The sequence below is a fragment of the Callorhinus ursinus genome, unplaced genomic scaffold (assembly GCF_003265705.2).
Source record: "Callorhinus ursinus isolate GAN/ISIS: 27379988/994484 unplaced genomic scaffold, GSC_fseal_2.0 scaffold1, whole genome shotgun sequence".
NCBI classification, from domain to species: domain Eukaryota; kingdom Metazoa; phylum Chordata; class Mammalia; order Carnivora; family Otariidae; genus Callorhinus; species Callorhinus ursinus.
This window is the reverse complement of record NW_027397063.1, coordinates 65,792,794-65,820,529: the sequence shown is the minus strand read 5'-3', so window position 1 is coordinate 65,820,529 and position 27,736 is coordinate 65,792,794. Positions and strand designations below refer to the sequence as shown.

The 27,736-nt window shown below is 39.6% G+C and overlaps 1 protein-coding gene across 3 annotated transcripts in view; it reads right to left on the bottom strand.

Annotated features, from left to right (window-relative positions):
* FGF12 (fibroblast growth factor 12) overlaps nucleotides 1–27,736 on the bottom strand; it is a 570,000-nt gene that overhangs the window by 356,656 nt on the left and 185,608 nt on the right. The window contains exon 1 of one of the 3 annotated variants that reach the window (XM_025876646.2): nucleotides 26,256–26,367. The exons of the other annotated variants lie outside the window; for them this stretch is intronic. Within the exon in view, the coding sequence (XP_025732431.1) occupies nucleotides 26,256–26,346 (91 nt within the window). The 5' untranslated portion in view covers nucleotides 26,347–26,367. Of the gene's footprint in view, nucleotides 1–26,255; nucleotides 26,368–27,736 lie in introns of those variants that run through there. 3 annotated transcript variants of the gene reach the window in all.

The window sequence follows — 27,736 nt, the reverse complement described above, 5'->3', positions numbered from 1 at the left end:
CAACACAGTTGTGAGCCTGTTCCTTCTCTTTAGTTCTACCCAATACAGAAACCTTTACCCTTGCTAAGTTAGTAATGCTGCCATAACATCAAACAAAGATAATAAACAAACAACCACTAGAAACAGAAATATGTTTTGTGAACTTTAATTGAATAAGCACCTTATTTTGCTGCTGGTAGGGAATAAATTGTCAGGAAATGGAATTTATTGACTGACCTGATTTCCAAGACTTGCCTAAAACAAAACAAAACAAAAATTCCTAGGACCATTTTTCTCCCTTTAGGACAATACATATGAGTTTTTGAAAGATCTGAATCAATGTTCTGTCCGTCTATGCACTAACTCAACTTATTTCATGACAAATTAATTTGTCAGAAATCAACAACTGCAGGTTTGAGATAGAAATAGTCACATGAGGGACCAAACTGAGGCTATTTTGGATATGTTAGCCTTATGATGGGATGTTTTAATTTATGCATCATGGAAATCTCTTTACACCACTCCACTTGTAATTGCAGCAGCTCACGGATGCTTGTATGCTCGTTGGTTTCACTTTATTCTAAAAAATCTGGTGAAAAGTCACTTTATGTGACTGATAATTTGCTAGGGCAAACTCACTTTAAGAGATATTATCTGATTATTTTTTACCACATTATCTCACTAACAACAACAAAAAAACAATAGTAATAATAAAAAGCTCTGATGAGTTGTAAATTATCTAATGGGATGATATACTAATTTTCTCTATAAAAATTCTCAATTTTCTTATGTGAATATAAACTTGCACATTACATAGAACCCTTTCCCCTGACCTATTCTTTACTCCGAGGCCATTATTGTTATGGAAGACCCATTTGACCACCTACCTCATATCCATTTCCTTTTCTTCTCTGCAAAGAGGGTTCCAGTGTTCCTTGGGGCAACAATATGCTTAGATGAGGGCAATGGATGGTAATTGATACAAGCCAGTCTTAAATAATATTATGCACCAATATACCAGCCTCTTACTTTCAGCCACTTTTGCTAATGAGACTTGGGAGGAAATCTTTGGGGAGATGTTTGGGAAACTTGTACTCTCTTGATGAAAGACTGATGTGGCTGACATCACCGACACTCTTTGCTTTGACTTTAGACTTGATCTCTAGAGCTACAGCAACTATCTTGAGACTGTAAAGCAGCAAGTAAGAATATGAATGGCAACATGCTAAGAATGCCACAGTAAAAAAGACTCTGGATCCTAGATCCTAGATCCTGGATGGCTTAGTTGAGTTTTGAGAGAAAGCCAGCAAAAGGCTTACTTCCAGACTTCTTAGTATTTGAGAAAAATCAAACCATCTGATTAAGACACTTCCTCTTTGTCAACAGATGAATGGATAAAGAAGATGTGGTCCATATATACAATGGAATATTACTCAGCCATCAGAAAGAATGAATACCCAACTTTTACATCAACATGGATGGGACTGGAGGAGATTATGCTAAGTGAAATAAGTCAAGCAGAGAAAGTCAATTATCATATGGTTTCACTTATTTGTGGAACCTAAGGAATAGCATGGAGGACATTAGGAGAAGGAAGGGAAAAATGAAGGGGGGGGGAATCGGAGGGAGAGATGAACCATGAGAGACTATGGACTCTGAGAAACAAACAGGGTTTTAGAGGGGAGGGGGGAAGGGGGATTGGTTAGCCCAATGATGGGTATTAAGGAGGGCACGTACTGCATGGAACACTGGGTGTTATATGAAAACAATGGATCGTGGATCATCACATCAAAAACCAATGATGTATTGTATGGTGACTAATAAAATTTAAAAATTTTTTTAAAAAAGATACTTCCTAAAGTCTTCCATGACTTGCAGCTGAATGACTAATACAATTACTTTTCTGTGAAATAGCTCAGGCATTCTCAAAACTCTTCCCTTTTTCCTTGTCTCTTTCTCCAAATCTACATTCCACAGTAGCTCTCAAACATAGTATATTCCTGCCATCTAAACTGCTCATTAGTCGATAAAGAAGATGTGGTATATATACACAATGGAATATTATGCAGCCATCAAAAGGAATGAGATCTTGCCATTTGCAACGACGTGGATGGAACTGGAGGGTGTTATGCTGAGTGAAATAAGTCAATCAGAGAAAGACATGTATCACATGACCTCACTGATATGAGGAATTCTTAATCTCAGGAAACAAACTGTGTGTTACTGGAGTGGTTGGGGGTGGGAGGGATGGGATGGCTGGGTGATAGACATTGGGGAGGGTATGTGCTACGGTGAGCGCTGTGAATTGTGCAAGACTGTTGAATCACAGATCTGTACTTCTGAAACAAATAACGCAACATATTTTAAGAAAAAAGGAAAAGAAGAAGATAACAGGAGAGGAAGAAAAGGGGAGTATGTCAGAGGGGGAGACGAACCATGAGAGATGATGGACTCTGAAAAACTGAGGGTTCTAGAGGGTAGGGGGGTGGGGGGATGGGTTAGCCTGGTGATGGGTATTGAGGAGGGCACGTTTTGCATGGTGCACTGGGTGTTATGAACAAACAATGAATCATGGAACACTGCATCAAAAACTAATGATGTAATATATGGTGATTAACATAACAATAAAAAAAATTAAAAAAAAATAATAAAAAAAATAAACTGCTCATTAGTCTCTGAATTCTCTCTTCTGTCTATCATGGGTCTTTGTAAATGATTCCTCCTCTACCAGTGAAGTCCTTTGTCATCCTTATTCCTCCTCATGAAAAGCTATGTTAGTATAAGCATATTCCATGACTCAGAAAATCCATTCCTAGGGCTAGCCCCAACAAAAATGCATAGATACCTTCACAAAAAGACAGGTACAAGATTGTTCATAGCAGCACTATTCACGATGACTACACACTGGAAAAAGTGACCATCGGTAGTTGAATGGATAATAAATGTGTGGTATACTTACAGTAACAAAAATGAGCAAACTACAACAACAGCTATATGCAACAATATGGATAGATCTTACAAATGTAAGTTTTAACATAGTTTTAAAGCAGGCAAACTATAGTGTCAGAGAAAGGTAAATGCTGCCCTTGGGGAAAGTAGTGACTGGAAGGAGAGTTACCAGGATGCTGGCAGTGTTCTGTTTCTAATCTATGTGATGGTTACTTGGTTGTGCTCACTTTGTGAAACTACACCAAGTTGTAAATGTGTCATTTATGCACTTCTCTATGTATAATATTTAAATTAAAAGGTTTTTAAAAACAAAGTTTACCTATGTCAAAAAGAATCATTAACATAATCATATTTCTTTCATAATGCTTTCTCTGATTTCTTTATTTCAATTTAAACTTTTTTTTATTCTTCCATAGAATTTTGTCTATACCTACCTTATAACACATATCCCAGGCTGCTCTGTTTTCAGGTGTTGTCATATGTAACTTCCCCTGCCCCCATAAGACTGTGATCTCCCTGAAGGCAAGGTTCACATCTCTGTCATCTCATACAGCAATGTACAAATTAAGTCAGAAAACCTCTTTGAAGAGAATTTTATTTTTTTAAGATTTATTTATTTATGAGAGAGAGAGAGAGAGAGTGCACACACAAGAGTGGGGGGCTGGGGGACACAGGGAGAGGGAGAGAGAAAGTTTTTAGCAGATTCCATGCTGAGCATGGAGCTGATGCTGGGCTTGATGTTATGACCCTGAGATCAAGACCTGAACTGAAACCAAGAGTCAGATGCTTAACTGACTGTGCCACCCAGATGCCCCTGAAGAGAATTTTAATTCAAAACAGCTTCCTATGAAAAATATATACCAAATATCAGTTGTTTGTGTTTTTGAGTTTTAATAATCCAATAATATAAAAATTTGAAAATCTGAAGGCAGCTGTAGCATAGAAGATTCATTGGATTAAAAATATAACAACTTTTAAGTCTTCACTTGCTACCCATTTAAACTGTGGAAATTACGCAAATAACTGTGTCTTTCAGATCTGTAGTTTCCTCCTCCGAAATATAGGGAAAATAACATTTATTTCATGGAAATGCTATGTGTTTCAAGACAGCTGATGCACATGAGTGTTTTCTAAACTCCAAAGCACCATACATACTAGAGGTTTTGTTCTTCATTGTCTAGTATTTGTTATTCTTTTCCACATCATAAACAAGGCACACCTAGAAAATTACAATTATTATACCACGCTAGAGTGAAATGAAAGTCTCCTAAGGGCTAGAGGACACTAATCATGCACACTGTTTAAAAAGCCATCAGTTCATTAGAATTAAAAATTCTGGCTCAGATGGGAATCAAGTCTTTTTGTCTTCTTCAGTGGATGTCTCCATTGGCAAACTGAGCTCAGTCACAGAAAGTAGATCTAAGAAAGAGATTGTCTCAAGCATCATCTGAAACCAAATGGGAGTGTCAGCCATCATATAAAACCATTCCTACCACAAACACAAATTCCCAAAACTGAATTTACACTGCTGTATCTATGCATCTGTGGACCTTTTGGTGTCACTAGGGAGAAAAACTTTGCAAGCAGCCTTTACCTATACCTTCTACCTCTAGGGAGAATCTGTAAGCAACTGATCAAAGTTTTAGCAGGAAGGAAATACTCATTTCACACACTTCCTTAATCACCGTTTCTAGTGAGGAGGGAGATCCTCATCATTAGTTCATGTATGAATGTAACGTGATTCATGCATTTCTAACGAATTATTTATTTCTTCCCTCCATAATTCCTCCACTCTGATGGAGAGAGGTGTGTGTGTGTGTGTGTGTGTGTGTGTGTGTGTGTGTGTGTGTGAACAAGGGTAGGATTTGGTGTTCTTTCTCTTAAATTACTGAAATATCCATAGTAGTGTGGGGAGGGTAGAGAAGGAGATGGACCATCATCTATTACATGAGCAGAAAGTTTGTTGAAATACTCTCACTTTTTTAATATCTCCTAAAGCATGGTATACAAAATGATTTTAAGAGACAACCAGAAAAAAAAAAAAAGAGAGACAACCAGATAAAACATTTAAAAAATTATGGTTGGGGCCCTGCATGGCTCAGTCAATTAAGTGTCTGACTTTGACTTAGATCATAATCTCAGGGTCCTGGGATCAGGGTCCCGGCTAGAGGGTAGTCTGCTTGTCCCTCTGTCCCTCCCCTCCCCCCCGCTCATTCTCATTCTCTCTCAAATAAGCAAATAAAATCTTCTTTAAAATTACAGTTATTTTAAAAAAACTATTTTTATATTGGAAAGAAACCCACCATATTAAACTTGTAATTCTGCAGATATAATTGCTACAACAGACTTTTTAAATTTTTTAACTTTTTAATTGACTTTTTTTAAGTGTGTTGATTCAAAGAAAAATTAATTAACAGGAACACACAGATGTAGTAATATTACACAGGAGGTGCATGAATGTCCAGAGTTCAGGCTACTGGGTTAGTTGATATTTGCTCCTTACATATCATTATCTCCTTAAGGAGACTTTCCTCTGAGTTAATTCCAAAAGATTACTCTAATTCACATACAGAATGGTAGAGATAAGAAATGACGCTGTAAGATGTAATTATTTCCAGTAAAATTGAAAAATAATCATCTCACATGTGGCAATGGGGATTACCACGGAAGTGTGAACAGTATAAACACACCTCGGACTATGGGTAGCATGAGTCAAGGGCCACAGTCTCAGTTCTGAGAGTATGTGCGCATTAGCACATTCCCTCCTCGAACCCCAGCTTGCTCTCTGTAGAAGGACTAAACTGTCTCTAAGGTTCCTTCCAGCAACATCAACCTATGAGTCAAAGTAGAAAACATTAACTCTGCATTAGGAGCACAGTGAGCTGTTAAGTATGTCAAATGGACTTCTTACTACCTGAGTGACCCATAAATTAAATTGTTGCTTCTTCCACTCAGCGTATCGTCTTATTCAGAGCTATGTGTTAAAGGGCCTTATTATTTTACAGTGAGTTTTACCCCTGAAGGAGGACATGAAGAAGCCAATATTTTCTCTTGCCATTTAGAAGAGATCAAGCTGCACACCAGTGACACTGCCCTGACCTCTTGGATTAGAACAGAATGACCGGACAACATGCACCCAGGGATTTACCTAAAGACTTGAGAATTGAAAGGACAAGTTTCGTATTCCTAGGCGCCTTCTGAACTCAACCCAAAATCCTTCTGTTGCTTAGCATAACCTACCATTTCTCATCTCTGTCTTCCTCTGTAACCTTCTCCCAGCCTCCATTAGAGCTCAGAAAATTCACTAGCTCTTCCTCATATACAGGCTCAGATTTGACACAAAGCATTAGAGCTAGAAAAGACTCCATAGGTCATCTCTTTCTGTTTCATATCAGATGTTTAAATCCCTCTGCAATGCCTCAGCGGTCACACAGCACCTGCTTCTACAGTAACAGCAACTGTAGAGTCATAAGCTGCCAAAGCATTCAGTGTGTGTTCACCACGGTCACAGTCCCTCTACTTCATGTTCAGCCCAGAGCTGCCTTTCAAACTCAGTCCATCAGACCTGCTTCTACTTCCTTGAAACCCGAAATCCCTGGAATACTAAATTCTACTTCAGTCTTCTGGTCTCTTCTCTGGGCTAAACATCTTTATGGCCTTCATCTGCTCCTCAGAAGTCATGATTTCTAAATCCTATTAATAATCCTGGTCATCATCTACTAGATGTACTCTAATGTAATATTATCCCTTTGGAAGCATGTTTTCTATGACCAGATAGGATCTCCCCCTTTCCACTTCCAAGTGTTTTGTGACCAGCATGGGGTACAATGGTAAAACCTGCAGTATTATTCTATTCCCTCTCACATAATCATAATCCAAAAATTATCCTAATTTCTGAGGAAATCTAATAAAAACAATACTGATCAAAGATAGACACATACATACACATTTTAATCAGCCTCACTTTGCATCACAAATGGTTGTGAGGTGTGAATAGTCACTTTTCCAAGATATCTGTGTCATGTAGTGTAAAACTATTATAAAAGTTGTTTTTTGGGGCACAGTCATTAAGCGTCTGCCTTCGGCTCAGTCATTAAGCGTCTGCCTTTGGCTCAGGTCATGATCCCAGGGTCCTGGGATCGAGCCCCACATTGGGCTCCCCGCTCAGCGGGAGGCCTGCTTCTCCCTCTCCCACTCCCCCTGCTTGTGTTCCCTCTCTCGCTGTCTCTCTCTCTGTCAAATAAATAAATAAAATCTTTAAAAAAAATAAAAGTTGTTTTTCACAATTCACATAAAAACTATATATAATACACACACACACACACACATCTGTAAGACTTCAACAATCATGAAATACTTTCCACTCATTTGATCTTCATAACTCTAGGACAGAGGCAGGGAAAGATTATAAAAGATTACAAAATTCACATAGTTTATAAATTACAGAGCCTTCAGATTTCAGATCCAATCTCCCTTCACAGTATTATTCATTTTAAATAATCAAGTGTTGGAGCACCTAACTGGGTGCTAAGACTCAATATATTAGGTGTAAATTTTAATGATCCACTTTAACCCAATTTCCTGTACATGCTTGTGCTATATTCAGCTGTTTCATGGCTATTGCTATGTATTCCTACAGGAGAGGAAAGCAAATGGCCATCATTGTTCAATAACTATTTGCTTAAAATCTTAATCAAAGTGTTTCTAATCACAAACTGTGAGAACCAGACACTTCCATTCATAGCCCTGTAGAAAAACCACATAGGCTCCAAAAACCATTAGCAGCCTCCAGTCACTAATGCTAATAGCATTCTTAGGAGGAGAAATCCCAAAACAAGAAAAGCCAAAGCTAAGAGATTAAAGATTTATAAAAAGCCAAAATTTAGGGGTGCCTGGGTGTCTCAGTTGGTTAAGCAGCTGACTCGATTTTGGCTCAGGTCATGATCTCAGTGTCCTGGGATTGAGCCTCGAATCAGGTTCCATGCTCAGTGGGGAGTCTGCTTGAGGATTCTCTCTCCCTCTCCCTCTGCCCCCGCCCCTGCTCATGTGTTCTCTCTTCCTTTCTCTTTCTCTCAAATAAAAAAATAAACCTTTTTAAAAAAATGTCAACATTTGCGGCCTCATCTTCTGCCGCTCCAAGTCGATGGATTCTTGACACCACTGTAAATACATGGTGTTGCCTAAAACAAAAATTCCCATATCTAGCTCTATATTTCATATATAGAAATATATATGAATATATATATATTTCATATATAGCTCCCCTAGGGGAGCTTTTTAAAAATATAAGCACATAGACCTTTCTGACACCCTAGGCAGTCTAGCGTAGAACAATCTGTTTTTGTGGTTGCTGCTGTTGTTGTTATTCTTGTTTTTAAATGAGAGTCTGGTGTGCCTAAAACGTAGCTGTTCCAAGCCTGGAATTTGTTAAAAAGGGGAAGCCACTTCCTCTTGTATTATCCCCATCTCTCCTGCAGCAACAGCATCCTTTTTCTAGCCAATCCTTCTCATCAGCATGGGCCATAATATTTCTCATAAAAATGGTGTTCCCTGATCCCACATTCCCTCATTTGCCTATATAACTTTACTGCAAAACTCCTACAAAGATTCTTTTTATAATCATTGTCTCTATTAACTCTCCTTTTAGTCTCTTGAGCCCATTCCGATCAGACTTTCACACCCATGTCTCCACTGAAACTGCTTGCCCACGTGAGTGATGACCCCCCACATCTCCCAATCTGAAGATCCATTCTCAGTCTGCTAACTACAGATCTCTCGTCAGCATGTGACCCACCTGTTCCTTCCTTCTTGCCACTTTCTTCACTTAATTCCTGTTGTCACGCTCCCTGAATTGCCTCCACTCCTCAAGCTTCTCCTTTGGAGTCTCTTCGGCAACATTTACTCCTAAAGGCTAAATATAGGAGAACTTCAGGCTTAGTCCTTAACTCTCTTCTTTTTCATATCAGCACTAACTCCTTATGTGACTGAATACAGTTCTGGGGTTCTAAATACCACCTACATGCTGATGAATCACATTTCATATCTCTGGACATGGACTCCCCTAAATTTCAGACTTTGATCTTTCTACCTCTATCTTTCTATCTTTCTGCCTCTACCCTAATTCTAGGTCCTATTTAAGGAAAACAGACCACTTGAATCTATCCTTCGAAGCAGTTCTGCCCTTCTTCATTGCCCAGCTCAATCAAAGATCTCTCTAGTTGCTCGGGCATAATTACTTGAGCCACCTTGGACTTCTCTTTTTCTCTCAATCAATTAGCAAATCCTGTCAGCTCTACCTCAAAATATATCCCAAATCAGACCAAGTCTTACCACCTAACACATTATGACTCTATTCCAATCCTCTCACCAGAAATACTGTAATAGCCTCCTAAATAGTCTCCTTGATACAGTCTATTTTCATACTGCAGCCAGAGTGATCTATTTAAAATGTAAATGGCTTATCACACCCCTGTTCAAAACTCTTTCACGACTTCCCATAATCCTCAAAATAAATTCCAAAATATTTGTCACAGCCTACAAGGCCAGAAACAATCTCCTTTCCTACCATTTTTCCTCACTTTGCTCTGGCCACACTGCCCTTCCTGCTCCTCTGAATATGTCAAGCCTACTCCTGCTTCAGGACCTTTGCACTTGCTGCTCCTTCCAGCTAGAGCAAGTTTTGGCTTTGAAAAGCCATTCCCTCAGAGAAGACTGCTGTCTCTAAAGAGATCTTCCTTTCAATCTCTATCACCTTAATACATTTATGTCTCTTTATAGCACTTGCCACCATCTCACATTATATTATATGCATGCTAGTTGTTTATTTATTTGTTTACTTCTGCACTAGAAAGTAAGCTCTTAAAATAGACATTGTTTTGCTCACCACTAAATCCCCAGCAGTTAGAACAGTACCTGGTGAAGAGTAGACCATCAATAAATGACTGAGAGAATGGAGGAAAGAATGAGCAAATTTAGCCTGAAACACATGCTCTTTCTTGGCCCCATGCCTTAGTGCATATTTTCCCCTTTACCCAAAATGCCCTTCCTCATCATTTCCTATGTGATGTGGATGCCTATTTATTCTTCAAAATGCAACTTGGGTAGCATATTCCCCTGAAGCCTTCCCAAATAAGCCTCCTTGACTACACACACACACACACACACACACACACACACACATCACCGAGCAGAGGGAGCTGCTCTTATCTCTCTCTGCATCCAAGATAAATTGTTCCTACCTTTAGTCTAGCACCTACCTTTAAAGATGTCTTCTTTATATCTTTTTTCTCTTAGATCTTTTTTCCCTTGCCATACTGTGAATTCCTTGGGGCAGGAGTTGCTGTAGCTCTATATGCCCCTGCCAAACACACACTAGGAACCCAATTGTGTCTAAAATATGTCTGGTTGCTAGCCCTCACATGAGTTTTTACTATTTCTTCCTGCCTGTGCTAAGTTATGTTTATTAGAAGCTGCTGTTCATTAATGTGATTAATACACCTAAAAGTAGCTTATTTGTTCTCTCTGCCTCAGAGACAAAAGTGCCTGTAAATCCCAGGAATTAAACTCTAATATAGTTTAGATTTGTTCACCATTGACTGAGAACTAAGTGACGCAAGGCTTCAATAATAGAACTTTGCCTGCATGTCGGAGAACATTTCCACACCCTTTGCAAGACTCTAGTCATTAATCATCAGCAAAAAGAATTTAAAGTGAGCTTAAATCAACAAAATGCCCTAATCTTTATCATGTCGTCCCACTTCACAATGCAGAAGGAAAAGGTTCGATACCATTGTTGGGAGTAGCATCCTCTTCAAGCAGCATTATAATAGGGTACACCACAAAACTTTGTGTGTAACAAGATGTGATAGCTGTTGGAAGATATGATTCTTATTCCAAAGAAGCTATGAATTTCATGTTGATAAAACTGGCTTCTACCAAGTTTCTTCTGTTTCTCCAAGACAATATAAAATGGAGCTTTATTTTATCTGCAATATAGCCTTGTGTCATAAATGCATCAAACATAATAACCATAGTAATAATAAATAAGTTATATCTGTATTATGCCTTTTAGATTTTGCCACTTTGCATGCATACTGCTTCATCTGACCTTCAGACGCTGCTTTGATGGAGGCAAGAATGATTATACTCACCTTACAGATGAGGATTTTGAGGGTCACAGAGGTTAAAAAAAAACAACTTGCCTAAGGTCAAGAAATGAGTGAATGAAGGAAACAGATTCCAAATTAGCACCTAGATCCTGAGTATACTAAGAGTATAGCTTCCAAAGATCCAGCCACTTTACACAGACATGGGGCTCTGAACATTTGCCTCAAGTTTGCTGGGCCTGTTTCCTCACTGGCCACATAAAAGTGTGTATCCAATTCCTACAGTTGTTGCTAAGACCCGAATATCCTGATTCTACATTTTGAATAACTTATGCTCCATGCATAATATAATAATTGGTCCCTTCTCATTAGAAGATTACAACACAGGAATTATGTTTGTTTCCTAATACCTGTGTTGTTAGAATGACAGCAAGGTTCATTAGAGTCGTGAAGTTTGGTCATGCCAAAAAGCTTCGTGAGGTGGGGAGAACAATCAAAACAAAGCCTCATTTCAGTCTTAATTCTGCCTTAGAAATGCCCTTCCGTCTTTTTGAGAAAGCTGGTTCTTTTCAGCTAGGAGGAAGGTGCTTAGGAGGCCCAGGTGGCTCAGGAAGTAGCCCTGACACAGATCTGAGGTCACTGGACAATCTCAGCTCCATCTAGTCTTTCACTTGTTTTTCCTCTGAAACCTCCAGTGGGATGTGCTTCAGTGGCAAGTGCTCATTCTACATCCAGCTCAACCAGGAGCCACTCCCTCTTGGTTCCAAAGGTGAGATGACAAAGCTCAGCTACTTAAAATTCTGGGGAGAGGGGAGGGGAGGGGGTAGCTTACAACCACAGGGAAATGGAACTGGACTTCACACCACTCTCAGTTGTCCCTGCAGCCCGACTGATACAATGAAACCACCCCCCCAAGTGATAAGGCCATTCTTCAGCAGACGCCGCACAATCCTTTGATGACAGCCCACTGTGCAGCTGCTGCCATCAGAAGATGATTATAACTTACTGACTCACTAAATTCTCCAGCTTAGGTGAACTTCCCCTTCAGCCCCACTCAATGCCCAATTACCTCTGACAGGAAGCCAGCCCCGGACACAGGTTTTTTTTCTAGTTAGCATGGATGTAAAAAATCAGGGAATATTAGCCAAGCAAGGCTACTCCTCTTACGATGAGTCAATACACATTCCCAAAGAAACATATAGATAAGAAAATACTTACATGGCACTCAATGTCCGACTATTCTAAAAGCTTCATCTATATTAATTCATTTTACTCCTCACCACATCTCTAGAAAGTATGGGTTATTGTTAGTACCAATTTACACAGGAAGACACTGAAGCCCTGGGGGTGGGGCGGGCAGTGAAGAAACGTGTCCAAAGTCACAGGACTGGTAAGTCTGAGTCATGTCAAACTCAGGCAATGTCGCTCCACAGTCTGCTCTCAGCTACTCCAGGAGAGTCCCCCACACGAGGCTATATGTTTCTGAGCTTGATAAATTTGTATTAACAGAAGTGAATTTCAAAAACACAAAACGGAGTGAAAAACTAAGATGCAGAGGGGTAAATACAGTTCAAGACCATTTACATAAATTTTAGAAACCCTCAAAACAGTATCATACATGATACATATTAAGAATATAAATCCATGGCGTGGAGGGACACATACTGAAGTCATTTTAGTTTCACACCTGAAAGAGGAAGACACTCTGGAATGGAGCTAGGGACAATTCTAAGAAATTTTAGTTTTATCAATAATAATTTGACCGCTTTATTTAAAAAAATCTGAAATACATAAGACATAATGTGCACAATTTGTTCATTCTGATCAGAGGTATATTAATGTGTGTTATATTAATCTCTGGTCATTTCTGTATTTTTACTTTAAAAACAAATTACATATATTTTCTCCCCTATTTCTTCTTGTGCCTCCCAAACTCCAAAGCCATGAATATCATTTCCAGTTGAGGTAATGGAATCCATAATGTATTGCGTTTTAGAAAATAAAATTGTAATGATTCATCCAGGGCTAGTTGCCTAATGTTAACTATAGCTACATATTTCCAGCTTAGAGTGATAAAAACAAATTAACAACCACTCTATTCAACTAGAACTTGAACTGAGCACACGCAAACAGTCGAGTCAGCAAATAGTAATTATCAGAGAAGATAACCTAAAAACAAAAAAAACTGGGGAGAATTTATCTCTGCCACAACCATATCAGTCCCTTCTAGAATAATGACAATGGTAACTAAGAATGACACACTATAGACACTGTTAATAATTGGGATTATTTATGCTCATGTACTGTCTCCCTTATCAAAGTATGAGTTATCTTAGAAGAGGGTTCATGCAGGGTGCCTGGGTGGCTCAGTCAGCTGGGCATCTGCCTTCGGCCCAGGTCATAATCCTGAAGTCCCAGGATCGAATCCCGCATTGGGCTCCCTGCTCAGCAGAGTCTGCTTCTCCCTCTGCGCTCACCCTGCTCGTGCTCTCTCGCTCTCTCTCTCTCTCACTCTCTCTCTATTGCCCTCTCAAATAAATAAATAAAATCCTTAAAAAAAATAGGGTTCCTGCAGGTCCACTGCTTGAGTCATAATGTGGGTCTCTGTAAAGGCTGGCTGAATCAATATATAAATGAAGTGATGTTCCATAATGTCTTTGCTCTGATCAACCTAAAATCTTCAACTCTTTAAGCAAAAGCATAGGCAATGAGGCTGAATATTAAAATTCTTATCCCTAAATGGATAATATTTTGGGAGAGAGTTAGTAATTTTTGCCCCATAGGATAAAAATTAGAATTTCCCTTTATCATAGAAACTCCTCTATTTTCAGAGGGACTACCTTTCCAGGCTTTCTCATTATACCAATGTGAGTCAGTTTCCTAGCTTCTGATGCTATAAAACCTCTCCAACCACTGAAGCAGATTTTCCCACCTAAATATTTTGTTTAGTAATTTAGATTTGATATATTTTGAGCAGAACCAAGTTCACACAGAATTTTTCCCTACATTTAGGCTTCTCTATTGGAGAATCCTTGTTTAATCTGAGAAGGCTTGTCTTATTTGTCCCAAGAATTTATGGAAGAGATCATGCAAAGAAGAGCATGCCAGACTAAACTCTTCTACAAAAAATAAATAAATAAATAAATAAATAAATAAACTCTTCTACAATCTACTTTGAAAGAAAGATGGAGGGAAGGGGTACGTGCACCCAGATGTTTATAGCAGCAATGTCCACAATAGCCAAACTGTGGAAAGAGCCAAGACGTCCATCGACAGATGAATGGATAAAGAAGATGTGGTATATGTCTACAATGGAATATTATGAAGCCATCAAAAAGAATAAAATCTTGCCATTTGCAACAACATGGAAGGAACTGGAGGGTGTTATGCTGAGTGAAATAAGTCACTCAGAGAAAGACATGTATCATATGACCTCACTGATATGAGGAATTCTTAATCTCAGGAAACAAACTGAGGGTTGCTGGAGTGGTGGGGGTGGGAGGGATGGGGTGGCTGGGTGATAGACATTGGGGAGGGTACGTGCTATGGTGAGCGCTGTGAATTGTGCAAGACTGTTGAATCACAGATCTGTATCTCTGAAACAAATAATATATTATATGTTAAAAAAGAAGAAGAAGAAGAAGAAGCAGCAGCTAGCAGGAAGGGAAGAATGAAAGGGGGGAAATCGGAGGGGGAGACGAACCATGAGAGACTATGGACTCTGAAAAACAAACTGAGGGTTCTAGAGGGGAGGGGGGTGGGGGAATGGGTTAGCCTGGTGATGGGTATTAAAGAGGGCACATTCTGTATGGAGCACTGGGTGTTATATGCAAACAATGAATCATGGAACACTACATCAAAAACTAATGATGTAATGTATGGTGATTAACATAACATAATAATAAAAAAATAAATAAATAAAAGAAAAAAATGCCTATTAAATGTTCAGCTATAAAAGTGAAAAAAAAAAAAAAAGAAAGACGGAGGAAAGGTGCAATGCTACCTGGGTCATACGCTTAGCATTCCTCATCCAGTAGTATTTAAAATGGAATAACACCCAGTGCTCCATGCAGTACATGCCATCCTTAATACCCATCACCGGGCTACTGAGTGTTATACGAAAACAGTGAATCATGGATCACTACATCAAAAACTAATGATGTTTTGTGTGGTGACTAACATAATAAAATTAAATTAAATTTAAAAAAATAAAATGGAATAATACAAACATTTAGAAATGCACTGACAACTACCATGATTGCTTTTTCTAAACCAGGAGTGATCAGACCATACTCTGTGCTGGGAGTAACTGTTTCTCCCAAAGGGCATGGATGCTCTATTTCCAGTCATCCTGTGATGGGAAAAACAATGAACCTTGGAATGGGAATGGGGCTAACCTCACTGTCTCTCTGGAACCTGAAGCAGCAGTTCCTAATTCCGGGGGAAACACAGAACATCCAATATGCAGAAATAGGCTGGAGCTAAAGAGAGATGACTGGAAGGCTCTCTTAGAGAAGGACATGACCTATGCCCTCTAAGGGCAGTGACAGCTCATATCTGTCTTTACATTTTCCGTTTTTCTGCACTATTATACACCTCTGCTTTCTGCAGGCATTCAGCACATTATTCTGAAGCCCCACAGTCTGGTTTTCCTTAAGACTCAAAGAGGAGAATGGCAAAGTTCTTGCATCCCAGGACAGACTTGTGGAACATGTAAATACTCTTTTAGTATTTCCTAGAAATTACTTGGCAAGAGAAAACACAGCCAAGGAATGGGAAGTCAGCAATCTCCTGAAAGATACTTGCTGTCAGGACTTGAAAATCAAAGTTAATTTATGTTTTAGTCCTGAGCAACTCAGGAATTCTTTCAGTTACATTGATCCTACAATATTAAAATTTAACATAACTTTTGTTACCTCCTGTCTTGATAGTCTAAATAATCTACATACACAAGAGAGAATTAAAACTTGAGTATTATGAACTATTAAGAAAAAAGTTAGTGCTACTATGATTAATTCCAGAAATTCAGTTATCAAAAGTCACTTAGAAGAGTATCATCCAAATTACCTGTTACAGCCAAATTACTCCATTAATACCATTTTACATTTGTTTCTATCAATGAAATAAAATTCAGAATTATTCTTAATGCTGTGGATATTATGGTGATTATTTGCTTTAAGGAAAAAAATAGAGATCCTCACAAATGAAATTGGCTAGATACATATTCTTATTGCTTTTTACCAGAAAAAAAGGCCTGTCTTAAACAACAAAGAAAAGCTAACTAAACATACAGATCGAAATTTTAAATATATCCTAAAATTTAGAATGCTGCACATATTTTTTTTTCTACCTTAAGAGAAAGAATGAGATGGGATAAATCACACACTAACTGCATGCATTTGGTATTTTATCCCACCACAAGGGATAAAAGATAAGAAAAAGAAGAGCAGAAAACCCTACATACTATGTGCTCAGGATTTCACAGGCTAAGAACCTTACAGACACGAACGCACTTAATCATAAGAACCCTATAAACTAAGCACTGTCATTAAGTCCCATTTTACTATGAGGCACAGGGAGACCAAGAAGTTAGCCCACGGTCACACAAAGCCAGGAGAATATTATACTGTTAGAAGTGTAAGTTACTGGAGAACAACATACCAATACCTTAAAAATGATTGTACCTTTGAAAGTTATCACTACAGAAGTAAAGCTTTGTTCCCACTTCACACGCTTACTTTTTGGTCCACAAAAGAGCCACTTCTGCTTTTTCCAACATATGGGAAGAGTCTCTGCTTTTCCATCCACCCTTCTCACTCCTTTCCAAGAAAGAGGAAAACTTATCTGATTGATGAGATTGGGGAGGATGCCCCAAAAAAATGGGGCAGGTGAAACTTAGCTCGTTGTGGGTTCTTCCCTCCTCTCTCTCTCTCTCTCTCTATCTCTGTGGATCTGCCTGCCCACAGCTGGACACACTCTGCGTTGCTGGATAGGCACAAGTAGGTCAGGACCCAGATGTGCCTTTAGAAGTAGATATAAAGCCCAAATCTCTCTGATTCCACTGTGAGGCTCAACAGAGGCAAGGTTGGATTTTTCAGCAGGTGGACCTGCTCTACAGAACCAAAGCTTCCCTCTGGTGAGTTGCATTTCAAGATTTAGTTTTGGGGGGGAAAGGTATTAAATCCAATTTTGACCAATCTCTAAGCCAGTAAGTACTCCAGCAATCCAGTAAGAAAGCAGATATGTTTAATAGCTATCTGTTTGATAACTTGGTCTATTTTTTCAATTGTTTTGAATTTAAGATTAAGAAAGGAGGTAACAAGAAGGAGAAGAAGGAAGAATTATTATGAATACCATCTCCTAAGCCCACCACACACAAAGATCTCTGCATAAGGGTATTTGTCAAAAAAATTAAATGATAAAATTTAAAGGCATAGAAAAATGGATGTAATGTAAATGTCCAACAACAGCAGGTAAATAGATAATTGTAGCACAGACATGTGATGTCATTCAATAAAATAATTTAAAATCATGTTTAGAAGAATATTTTGTAAAATGGCATATCTATTAGTATTTTTAATAAAGATAAGTAAAAAAGAAAAAGAAAAAAACAAATGGTCCACAATTTCCCATCCAGCTATATCCTGATATATATATATATATATATGTCAATATGTGCAAATCATTAGAAACAATACAGAAACACACAAAGCTAAAAAAGAAGCCTCCTTTTTTACTTCCCCAAGAGTTTCTCTTCCCAACTAACCACTATTAACAGCTTCTTATAATTCCTTCTGAGAAAAAAATGTATTTTCCAAATATTTCAATATGAGTATCTATTTCCATATTTAGAGTAATTGTTTAAGATCACAGGAGAAGAAACAAAGCATATAATTCTCATGTGATAACTTTTGTTTTAAAAATTCACACAAAAAGAATGGAAGGGATTATACTGGGGTTGTGGTTTTGATTTTCTTCTTTTTTTGAGATTTTACATTTTCAAAGGTTATTGCTGTGAGCAGGAAACTCTATAATCTGAAATAAATACCACTACTTTTATTATCAAAGGAACACATTTTCAGAATTCAAATAATATAGAAATATGTAATGCATAAAACAAGTGTGTACCATCAAACTCCCTAAAGGTAATTGACATTAACTATTTGGAATGCATTTAATCAAAGATACACACACACACACACACACACATGCAATCACATAAATAGACACATACACACAATCACATAAGAGAGAAAATAAATAAATATATAGAGACCTATAAATCTTCACCTGGATAAGTCTTAGTTTCCTAATCTGTATGATATAACTATAAAGAAGAATCCTGCCTCACATATAGTGAAGTTTGGGAGCCAAAAGGCCAAAAGTCATTATTGATATCTTCCATTTTCTTACTGTGGCAGTTTTAGAAAATGCAGCACCAACTTTTCTCTCTCTCACCACTTCCAGGTCATCCTCATGCTGTCTGTGAATACAGGTCTGTCACCAGAATGTCACAGAACACTGTTGCCTGGAATTCATGATCTCAATTAATCTTCTGGCTTCCGCCTTTGGGTAGCTACATGAACTATCTCCAGTCAATGAGTTACATACTGAATGCTACAACAGATTGTGGGCAAGGAGTTCAACACTATCATTTTGAAAGTGGCTTCATACAGATTTGAACTATGCTATCTACTCACAAGTTCCTTAGTGCCAAGGTCAGATACTGAGCCAACATGGCGATTCACGGATTCTCAAGTTGCTCCAAGTCAAGCAAATAATTAGTGCTTTTGAGAACCATCCAGCTAGCAACAACACCCCTCCCCTCAAAAAAGAGATTCATTTTGTGCCACTAAGTTTTATTTAAAGACCATGCAATCGAATCCCAGCTGGCTTCATTGAAGCAGCAACGTAAGCAATCAGTGACACCAACTGCAATGCTATCGTTTCTATAAACAGTAATGAGTGGAGGGGGTAGGACAGTACTAGAAGCTTATGTATCAACAAGAAAGATCATTACAGCAAGAGAGATTGTCTTGGCAGATTCACAGCATCTTTCTGATTGGCACCCTAGGAAATGCAAATGCCCTGCAACATTTAATGGCTTAGAAGAAATATTCGGACATGGCATTCCTAACATTATACAATGAGAATAAGATGACCTAAAGATAGCAATTTCATACACTAAGTAGTACAAAAGAAAGCTTCATCATTCTAAAATATTCCATAGAAACTGAAAAAATAGATCCATAAGTACTCCCTGGATGTCCCTTTCTATCTCTGATACCAGAGAAGAGAACTTGCTTTCTTAGAAGCTGGTGTATTGTACCAGGCTGCAAATAAATGGATTCATGGTGAAGTAGGGACAGAGGAGATACATAACATAGATAACTCGGCAGGATATCTGAATATGAACAAGGCTGGGTAGGCTTGAATTGAGTTGTAGGGTGATTACTTTTGGAAAAAAATGCTTTTATTATATCTGTAGCTTATTTTTATATGAACACATTCTTCTGGCAAAATATCCAGAAATACTACTCCTTTCCATTAGAGCCCCCACCTGCCCCATGTCAGTACTACATTTTGAACTTCTAAATGCTTTTCAAGTTCAGGGAGATTAACATGAATCCTGAGCAGAATTAATTTTTCCTTCCGTGCAGTGATTTTACCATAGAGCGTTAACTCAGATAAGAGGTTGCTAAACTGAAACAGACTGAGGCTCCCTGGTACCCCACTTTGGGCACATATCATATCCTGCCTAGTAGCATACTTCTTCCTTGTGTATTTATATACTTCATCTTACTGGGTCTCCAGTGCTTAACACAGAATCATGCATGCAGTCAGTCCTTAAGGAATGTTTGCTAAATTGAAAAAGGGTAACCCCTGAAGTCATAGACATGTTTAACTTTCTATTCTAAGATGCAGAAGGAAGGGGGGGTAAACAACCGTCAAGGGCTAGTTGGCCTGTGTGGCTCAGTCCTTAAGCATCTGCCTTCTGCTCAGGTCATGATCCGGGGGTCCTGGGATAGAGCCCCGCATCAGGCTCCCTGCTCTGTGGGAAGCCTGCTTCTCCTTCTCCCACTCCCGCTGCTTGTGTTCCCTCTCTCACTGTGTCTCTCTCTGTCAAATAAATAAATAAAATTTAAAAAAAAAAGGGCTAGTTGGCATGACTCAAGTATCCTGGGCTTTGGAAAAAGTCTGGCTTCCCTCGTCTCTTTTGCTGTACTTAACCTGGAGCCAGGCAAATGGATTGCTGGTCCCGGCCCCAGATGAGAGCATTCAGTCCAATCTCTTCACCATAGGGTACTGCCCTGGTTTTTCCCCATGCACACAGCTCTCAGTTGATAAGATGGGAGAAGAGAAACAATTTTATTTGCATTTCTCCTTGTCTGGCACAACTGCAGTAGAGATGCGAGCTGCCATGTTGTCTCTGTTTTTCAGGTATTGTAGCTAGGTCTCCCTTTTCAGGATATGCTTGAGGGCATCAAAAGGTAGTTTCTACATTTCAGGGTATATAGAAAAGGAGCACTGGCATTCTTAGGACCCTTGAAATTAAATTACAACTTTGAAAGAATATTCTCAAACATCAGTGGAACTTCATTACTTCATTCTTATTTTGGGGGGAAAGATAAATATCATTTAAGAAACAAGGACCTGCTAGGCTCCAGACATGCTAACTTATAAGAAGAAGGATGACAAAACCACATACCTTGGGATGCTAAACTAATTACTCAAAGATTTCAAAAGAAAACCAATACATCTATTGGTTATATCCTACAGATGAGGTCATAGAGAAACTGAAGGGTTTGGCTGGAAAGAACCTTAAACAGAGTCCAATAATCTACCAATTAAATTGTGTTATTTTAAACTGTTCTGCCCTACTATATCAATCAGGATAGGCCAGATAACAAATAGTCTTAAAAATCTAAGCTACCTATTAAAAGACTTCAACTTCTCATTTCTGCTAACTGTCCATCATAGGTCACATAGTAGGGCTCTATTTATTACAGATACTCAGGGACAGAGGCTGATGGAGCAACCACTACTGTGAACATCATCAAAAGGTAAGAACCTGAGGTGAGTTGTGCTCTGGCTGTTAGAGCTTCCACATGGAAGTGAGGTGTGTCACTTCTGCCCATATTTCTTTTGCTCATGCAAGTCACATGGCCACACCTAATCTCAAGGGAATGGGGTAATGCCATCCTACAATGTGCCCAAGAGGAAAACCCGAAATACTCGGTGAAAAGTGGTAACACCTACTATATTTGCACATGGTAGGCACTTAGCAAATTGCTTTTTAAAAGTAAGTAACGAATTAATAACAAGAACTAACTTGAATTTTCTGACATTAACACTGAAAATCTCATGTAAAACAATAAAAATCCCTTTGAAAATGAAAGTCATAAGAAAGTGATAGATACTTTGTGTGTTACATAATTCTTACTCATTTTAGCCACTGGAGCAACACTGAAATAGTGAAGAATTTTAAGATTATGACATAAAAGCAGCTCAAAGAAAGAGTCTACAACAAAGATAATTGCCATGTATAAATCATCCATTATTCTTTAATGAAGTTTTCCAAGATTAGATAAATGAAGGCAGTTACACAATGAAATCACCCATGTTTCAAAATTAAAATGATGGGAACAACTGAGTATAAGGTTTCAAAAGGTAAATTTTGTCATTTGCTTTTTGATGAAATGGATGTCTGAAGATTGAATTTGAATCTAAAATATCCTCAATTTATAAATACTTTATTTTCATTTGTCCCAATTTGGGAATGTTACTTACATCCTTGAAGAAAAAGAAAAGAGATTAAAGGACTCTACACTCAGAAGTAAAACAGAGGGACGCCTGGGTGGCTCAGTCGTTAAGTGTCTGGCCTTCAGCTCAGGTCCTGATCCCAGGGTCTCGAGATTGAGGCCCACATCAGGCTCTCTGCTCAGTGGGAAGCCTGCTTCTCCCTCTCCCACTCCCCCTGCTTGTGTTCCCTCTCTCACTGTCTCTCTCTCTCTGTCAAATAAATAAATAAAATCTTAAAAAAAAAAAAAAAGAAGTAAAGCAGAGAGGAGTTGAAAACAACCGTGTAATGCTATCTTTGTAGAGGATCCCTTCCTGGGAAATGGGCTTAAAGCAATAACCAGTTTGCAACCAAATTCTTTCTTGGATCACTTGACTATCTTGTAGAGTAGGTAAAGCCTAAATCCCTTAGGCACACACTAGCTGATGCAAACTGACTATAAGTTGGCAATTTTAATTTAGATGGTAGTTCTGGGTACTTGAAAGTAAGAGTGTGACTGGGTTTTAGTTGTGTGTGTTCATTAAGATTGATAAATTATTTTGGCCTGGAGTGTTTCAAGGCCACATCAAGGCAACTTGATGTGATTGTATAAGTCAATCTCTAGACATTTGGTAATCCTCCATGCTACCAGGCCGAGCAACCCCCAATTGACTGAATATCACAGGAGGGTTATAACTGTACACAGAAGGAGGAGAGCACAATGGCTGGTTTTCTGGAATCACTTAGGGTGATAAGACAAGCACAGTGCTTCCCCTCTGTCCTTGTACACGTACGCACACACAGAGGCATGCACACTTATGTTACTACTATTGTAGGGACCCACTACCAAAAGTACTGTCATCCTCTGTCAGTTTAGTATCTATGGCAACTTTCCCAGAGCCTGGGTGTTAGGAAAAGAATCCCTCTTTTACTGGTCTTTCCTACCAAAGTGATGAGAAACCTATAACCTTAACACCCTTCTTTAATAGAAATGCTTCTGCTTTCCTGCCAGCTAGATCTGGAGAGGAAAGGGAGCAATCATTAAAGCTATTGTTTTAATCTCTACTCTTCGAGTTATGTTTCTTTGTAAAGGTCCCAAATCTAGAGAAAAATGAACTTGCTTCACTCTCCCTTTGAACCAAGAACTTAGCATTTTCCAGGTTAGTAGAAGGGTCATATACTCTGAGGAGAATTGTTTAGAATTTTAAACTTCTTAACTTTCTTTCAGTAGATAGGCTCCACATGCATAAAAAAAAAAAAATTCATTTTGAGATATGGGAAAAAAAAAGAAAGAGGATCATAAGATACCAGGAAATAGCCATAAACAACCCACTTAACCTTGTCCTAGATTTTTTTTTAAGATTTATTTATTTATTTGGGAGAGAGAGAGAGAACAGAGGCAGGCAGGAGGAGAAGCAGAGGGAGAGAGAGAGAAAGAATCTCAAGCAGACTCCGCACTGAATGGGGAGCTGACATGGGGCTCCATCCCAGGACCCTGAGATCATGATGTGAGCAGAAATGAAGAGTAGGTCAGCCTCTTAACCAACTGAGCCACCCAGGTGCCCCAAGATTGTTTTCTATTTGATAGCTCATGCTATCTCTATTCCACGGAAATACAAAGGATTTATAGACTAATATAATGGATAAATTAGATAAGATATTAATATTTGATATTGTAGAGGAAAGACAGGAACAATAAAACATTTTATTTATACTAAGAAGCCCAAAAGTTAGTGATATTTGGCATTTGTTTAACTCCATTTATTTAATAAAACCTAAAGAAAATATTGAAATGCTTACCAATTACAAAAATTTAGCAATCCATTAGAAGAATCTCAACTTCCTAAAACAATTATTCACTTCTCCCCCGTAGCCCTTATTTCCCTCAACTGTAAAATAATGGGGAAGAAGCAGCTGGTATAATATTCTAACACAGTTCAAAATATTATTATATTTCTCTTTAGGTAAGTTGAAAAAAATTAAAATTGGGCATTCCAGTTCTATTCTTAAAAATTTGCTCCACAACAATGTATCTGATGTCTTCACCTCATTTTGTATTCACACACTGGGAATAACAACATTTCACACAAAATTGCTGTGATGTCATGCTAATGGTACAAGTCACATGAATGAAATCATGTTAAAATGGAACACAATAATAATAATAATATCTAAAATATACTGAGCACATTATATATGGAAGACTCAAAGTTCTTAGACTGATGCCTGGTAAATAGTTAGAACTCAAAGTATCTTTAGCTATTACCAATTCATTTCATCTTTACCACAACGTATTAGGTACGTACTATTACCATAGCAATCAACATGTTTGAATAAATTAAGGAACAGCAAGGTCATGTATGTTATCCAAGATCATAAGCTAAGGAAGGCCACAATCAAACAAAGGCAATGTAGTGCCCAGAAATAATCTCTTAGTAATTCTGTATAATACCTCTGGCTATGAAAGGGTATGAGGGAACCTTCATCTTCACTACTTGTGACCACACCATTTTACAAGAATTCCCCTAGAGTGATCATCCTCTAAAATACCGACTGACACACTAAATAAAAAAGCATATATAAAAATAAAGTACAACAGTTTTCAAGGGATTACATGTTAAATCTAGGATTAAATAAGATATAAGAACCAGGCTAGAGCTATTATTTCCACTTTTTTTCAGATAAAAATACTGAATTTAAAAGATTCTTAGTAATTTTATTGAGACTCCTCTATAACTAGGTCTTCTGACTCTAAGTCCCATGATTTTGCAACAACCTATCCTTCCCCATCACATATGTTATAACTTCTATTTGGATTTGTTATTATATGAGAGACTGACTCTGCATGTAAATTAATGTGTTACCTAATTTTACATGAGGTAGAGCCCTATCTTTATTACACACCGTACATACTTAAACTTTACCCACATCTAGGAAACATATATCCAATTTGCAATATATTCATGTTTTATTTAATGTAGACAAGGAAAATTGAAATAATATCAACATACATCTCAAATGGCTCTCTGAGATATGTATTTTCAAAATACAAAACCTCAACATCAAACATATTAATCTAGAATAGAGCAGTTGGATATCTTTTAGCACTTATAAATATGGTGGCAAAAAAAGGACCGTGTAAATAATCTTATGAATTGAACAGAAGTAAAAATGAAAGATCTCATTGCTGATTTATTTCAAAAGTGTATTCTTGTATTTCACATATAGTTAAATTACCTAATACGTTTTTTTAAGTAGTTCTACTTTTCATTTAGAGTGGTGAGTAATCAGAAAGTCAAAGTTTTAGAAAAAAAATGAATGAAATCTATATATATTCTAATCTTTCCAGATATATTCTTCATAGCTCTAGAACAGGGTGAAAATAGGTATGTAACCAAATGAATCAGATCCCCCAAAATAGTATATGAAGTTTTAAACATGAAACCTATTATAATATCGTTAAAATATTGATTATTAAAGTTACGTGCAATTTATGGACAAAAAAATTAGTTGACAAAGAGACACTTACTTAGACATAATAGGGGCACCTCTCCTCTCTCCTCACACCCCCATTTTGTAGAGAGAAAACCAAAAGACACAAAAATTGGATTGGCACTTGCAAGGTTAATAGACACAATCACTTTAAAGGATACTTACACCTTAAAAAAAGAGAGAGATGCACAACACGAAGTGGTGAAACAGCACCGCATACGGCTTCAGCAGAAAAGAATTTTACTTACTTGATTTTAGTTTAGTATTTTTTTCATTTAAATTTTTAAATTCGCAGGTCACTAAAAGGGTCTGATTTTCTTTCTTTCCCTCACTGGGCCTTTTGAGGGACCTGGTTGGTTAAACCCAGGGCTCACTGGGACTCTCCTGTTTCAGCACCGAGGACAGAAAATGCTTGATCTCCAGGGCAAAGCTATTCTCCGACGAGGGCCAGAAGTCTACTTCTCTGAGCAAGCAAGAAAAATAAAAGATACCTGACTCGCCAGCCACCTGTTTAAAAGTCCCCTCTCCTGCCGAACGCACCAGCAACTTCTCAAGAGGAGACACTGAGCAACTCCAAGTCGCACGCCACCCTCACAAGTCACAAGGAGAGAGCCGCGAAGAAGTGCGAAAGCAGGTCACTTGATAAGCAGCCCTCGGAGAGACCCGCGATTCCAGTTCAGGCGCTAGAGAGCTAGAGCGTTCTACAAAGCGCAAATGACTTCAAGGATTAGGGAAAAAATGAAAAAACAAACAAACACACAAACACCCCCCCCCAAAGACAGAATCGGCGGCGGGGCCATTCTCTCGCCCCAATGGGGAAACGCCTTCCTTCTACCACTGACAGAGCAGAATAAAGGAGGGGAGGGAGGCGCAGGGAGCCAGGGGGAGGAAGGGGTGGGTGTATGGGGGCATCTGCAGCCTTCGGGTCTGAGGAAAGAACATTTTCTCACCACTTAGGCTGTTGCTGGACCTCAGGCTCCTTCCACAGAGACACTGCAGCATATGCACTCCTTTCTTCAAAGAAAGCTCAAGAATCTTCATGGAGAAGCGCGTGTGTGGGGTTCGTCAACTCCCCGCCCACCTCCGCTAATTGTCCAACCAAAAGGCGGCCTGTCTTCGGCAGCCGGGTCCCGAGTCCATGGTGGGCGCGTCCCAGGTGGACAGGGAGCCGCGCGCGGGGTAGGAGCGCGGCGTGCGCCGCGGCCGGGCAGGAGAGGAGGTGGAAGTGCCGCTCCGCTGGGGGCAGCCCCGGGGGAGCCGGCGGCGCGGCCACACCCCAGTAAGCTCGAACGTCTCTTTGGGACTTCGCGAAGGAAGCGGCAGGGCTGCGGGCGGGAGGGTGAGTGGACGGGCCACGCGAGGGACGTCGCCGTGGGTCGGTGCCCCTTTGCAGGGGCCCGCGCCCGGAGGGACGAGGACGGGGTCCCGAGCCGGCCCTGGCCCTCTAGGTCTGGCGGTGAGCTCGCGGCGCCCTCCCGCCTCAGTGTCCCCGCCGTGCAAGGCTTCGGGGCGCCGAGAAGGGCTCCGCGGGGCCCGGCCGAGCTAGCCCGGAAGGGAGCGCTCCCGCGGGCTGCGCGCCTGCCGAGGGCGACTCCGGCGTGGGAAGACGGCGGAAGAGAAGCGCCCGCAGGAAGGGCTGGACCCTGGAGGCTGCGGAGCGTCAGAAGCGACTCCAGGGAACCGGGGGGGGGGGGGGGGGGGGGGGGGGGGGGGGGGGGGGTGGAGAGGCGGGGATGTGGAATAAAGAAAGCTCTTGGGTGCGGGCCAGGAGAGCGAAGGTGTGCCTAGGCGCAGCGCGGATGTGGGAGTCTGGACACCTGGATTTTCTGATCAGGGCTCTGTGACCTTGGGTAAGTCACATACCACTCTGGGCTCAGAGCCGGGAAGAGGGTGTGGAATAGAGAACTAGCAACTTCCTGATTGTCTCCTTGGCTTCCAGTCTCCTGAAAAAGCTTAGCACAGGTGCAGTGCGGAGGCAGGGGCTGCGAGGGGCGAGGGGGCTGGGGGGGGTGCGGAGGGGGTAGAGGGAGGCCAGAAGGAAGGGAAGGCCGCAGGTGGGGACAGAGAGGCAGGTGAGGCGGGAAATCTGAAAACAAAAGCACTTTGCTCTGGTGCGATATTCCGGCAGGTTGTTTCTGCCAACTGGCCCCAAAGATGACCAGTGAGTGAGCTTCCCTGTGGGTCTACAGGTCTCTATTTTTTTTCTTCTGTCAGCAACCTCTTGGCTTTGTTTGTTTGTGTATTCATTCTCAGAGGCCATCAATGCCCTTTTGGAAGCCTTGTGTTTGAAGCATACAAGGAATGCTGACCATGGGACCAGACTCCACTCTATCTGGAATCTCAGGGCAAGAAGAGACCTTAGAGGACAGCGATACAGCAAGTGGTTAAAAACACAAATGCTGGACACAAGCAGCCCATGTTCAAATTCCCA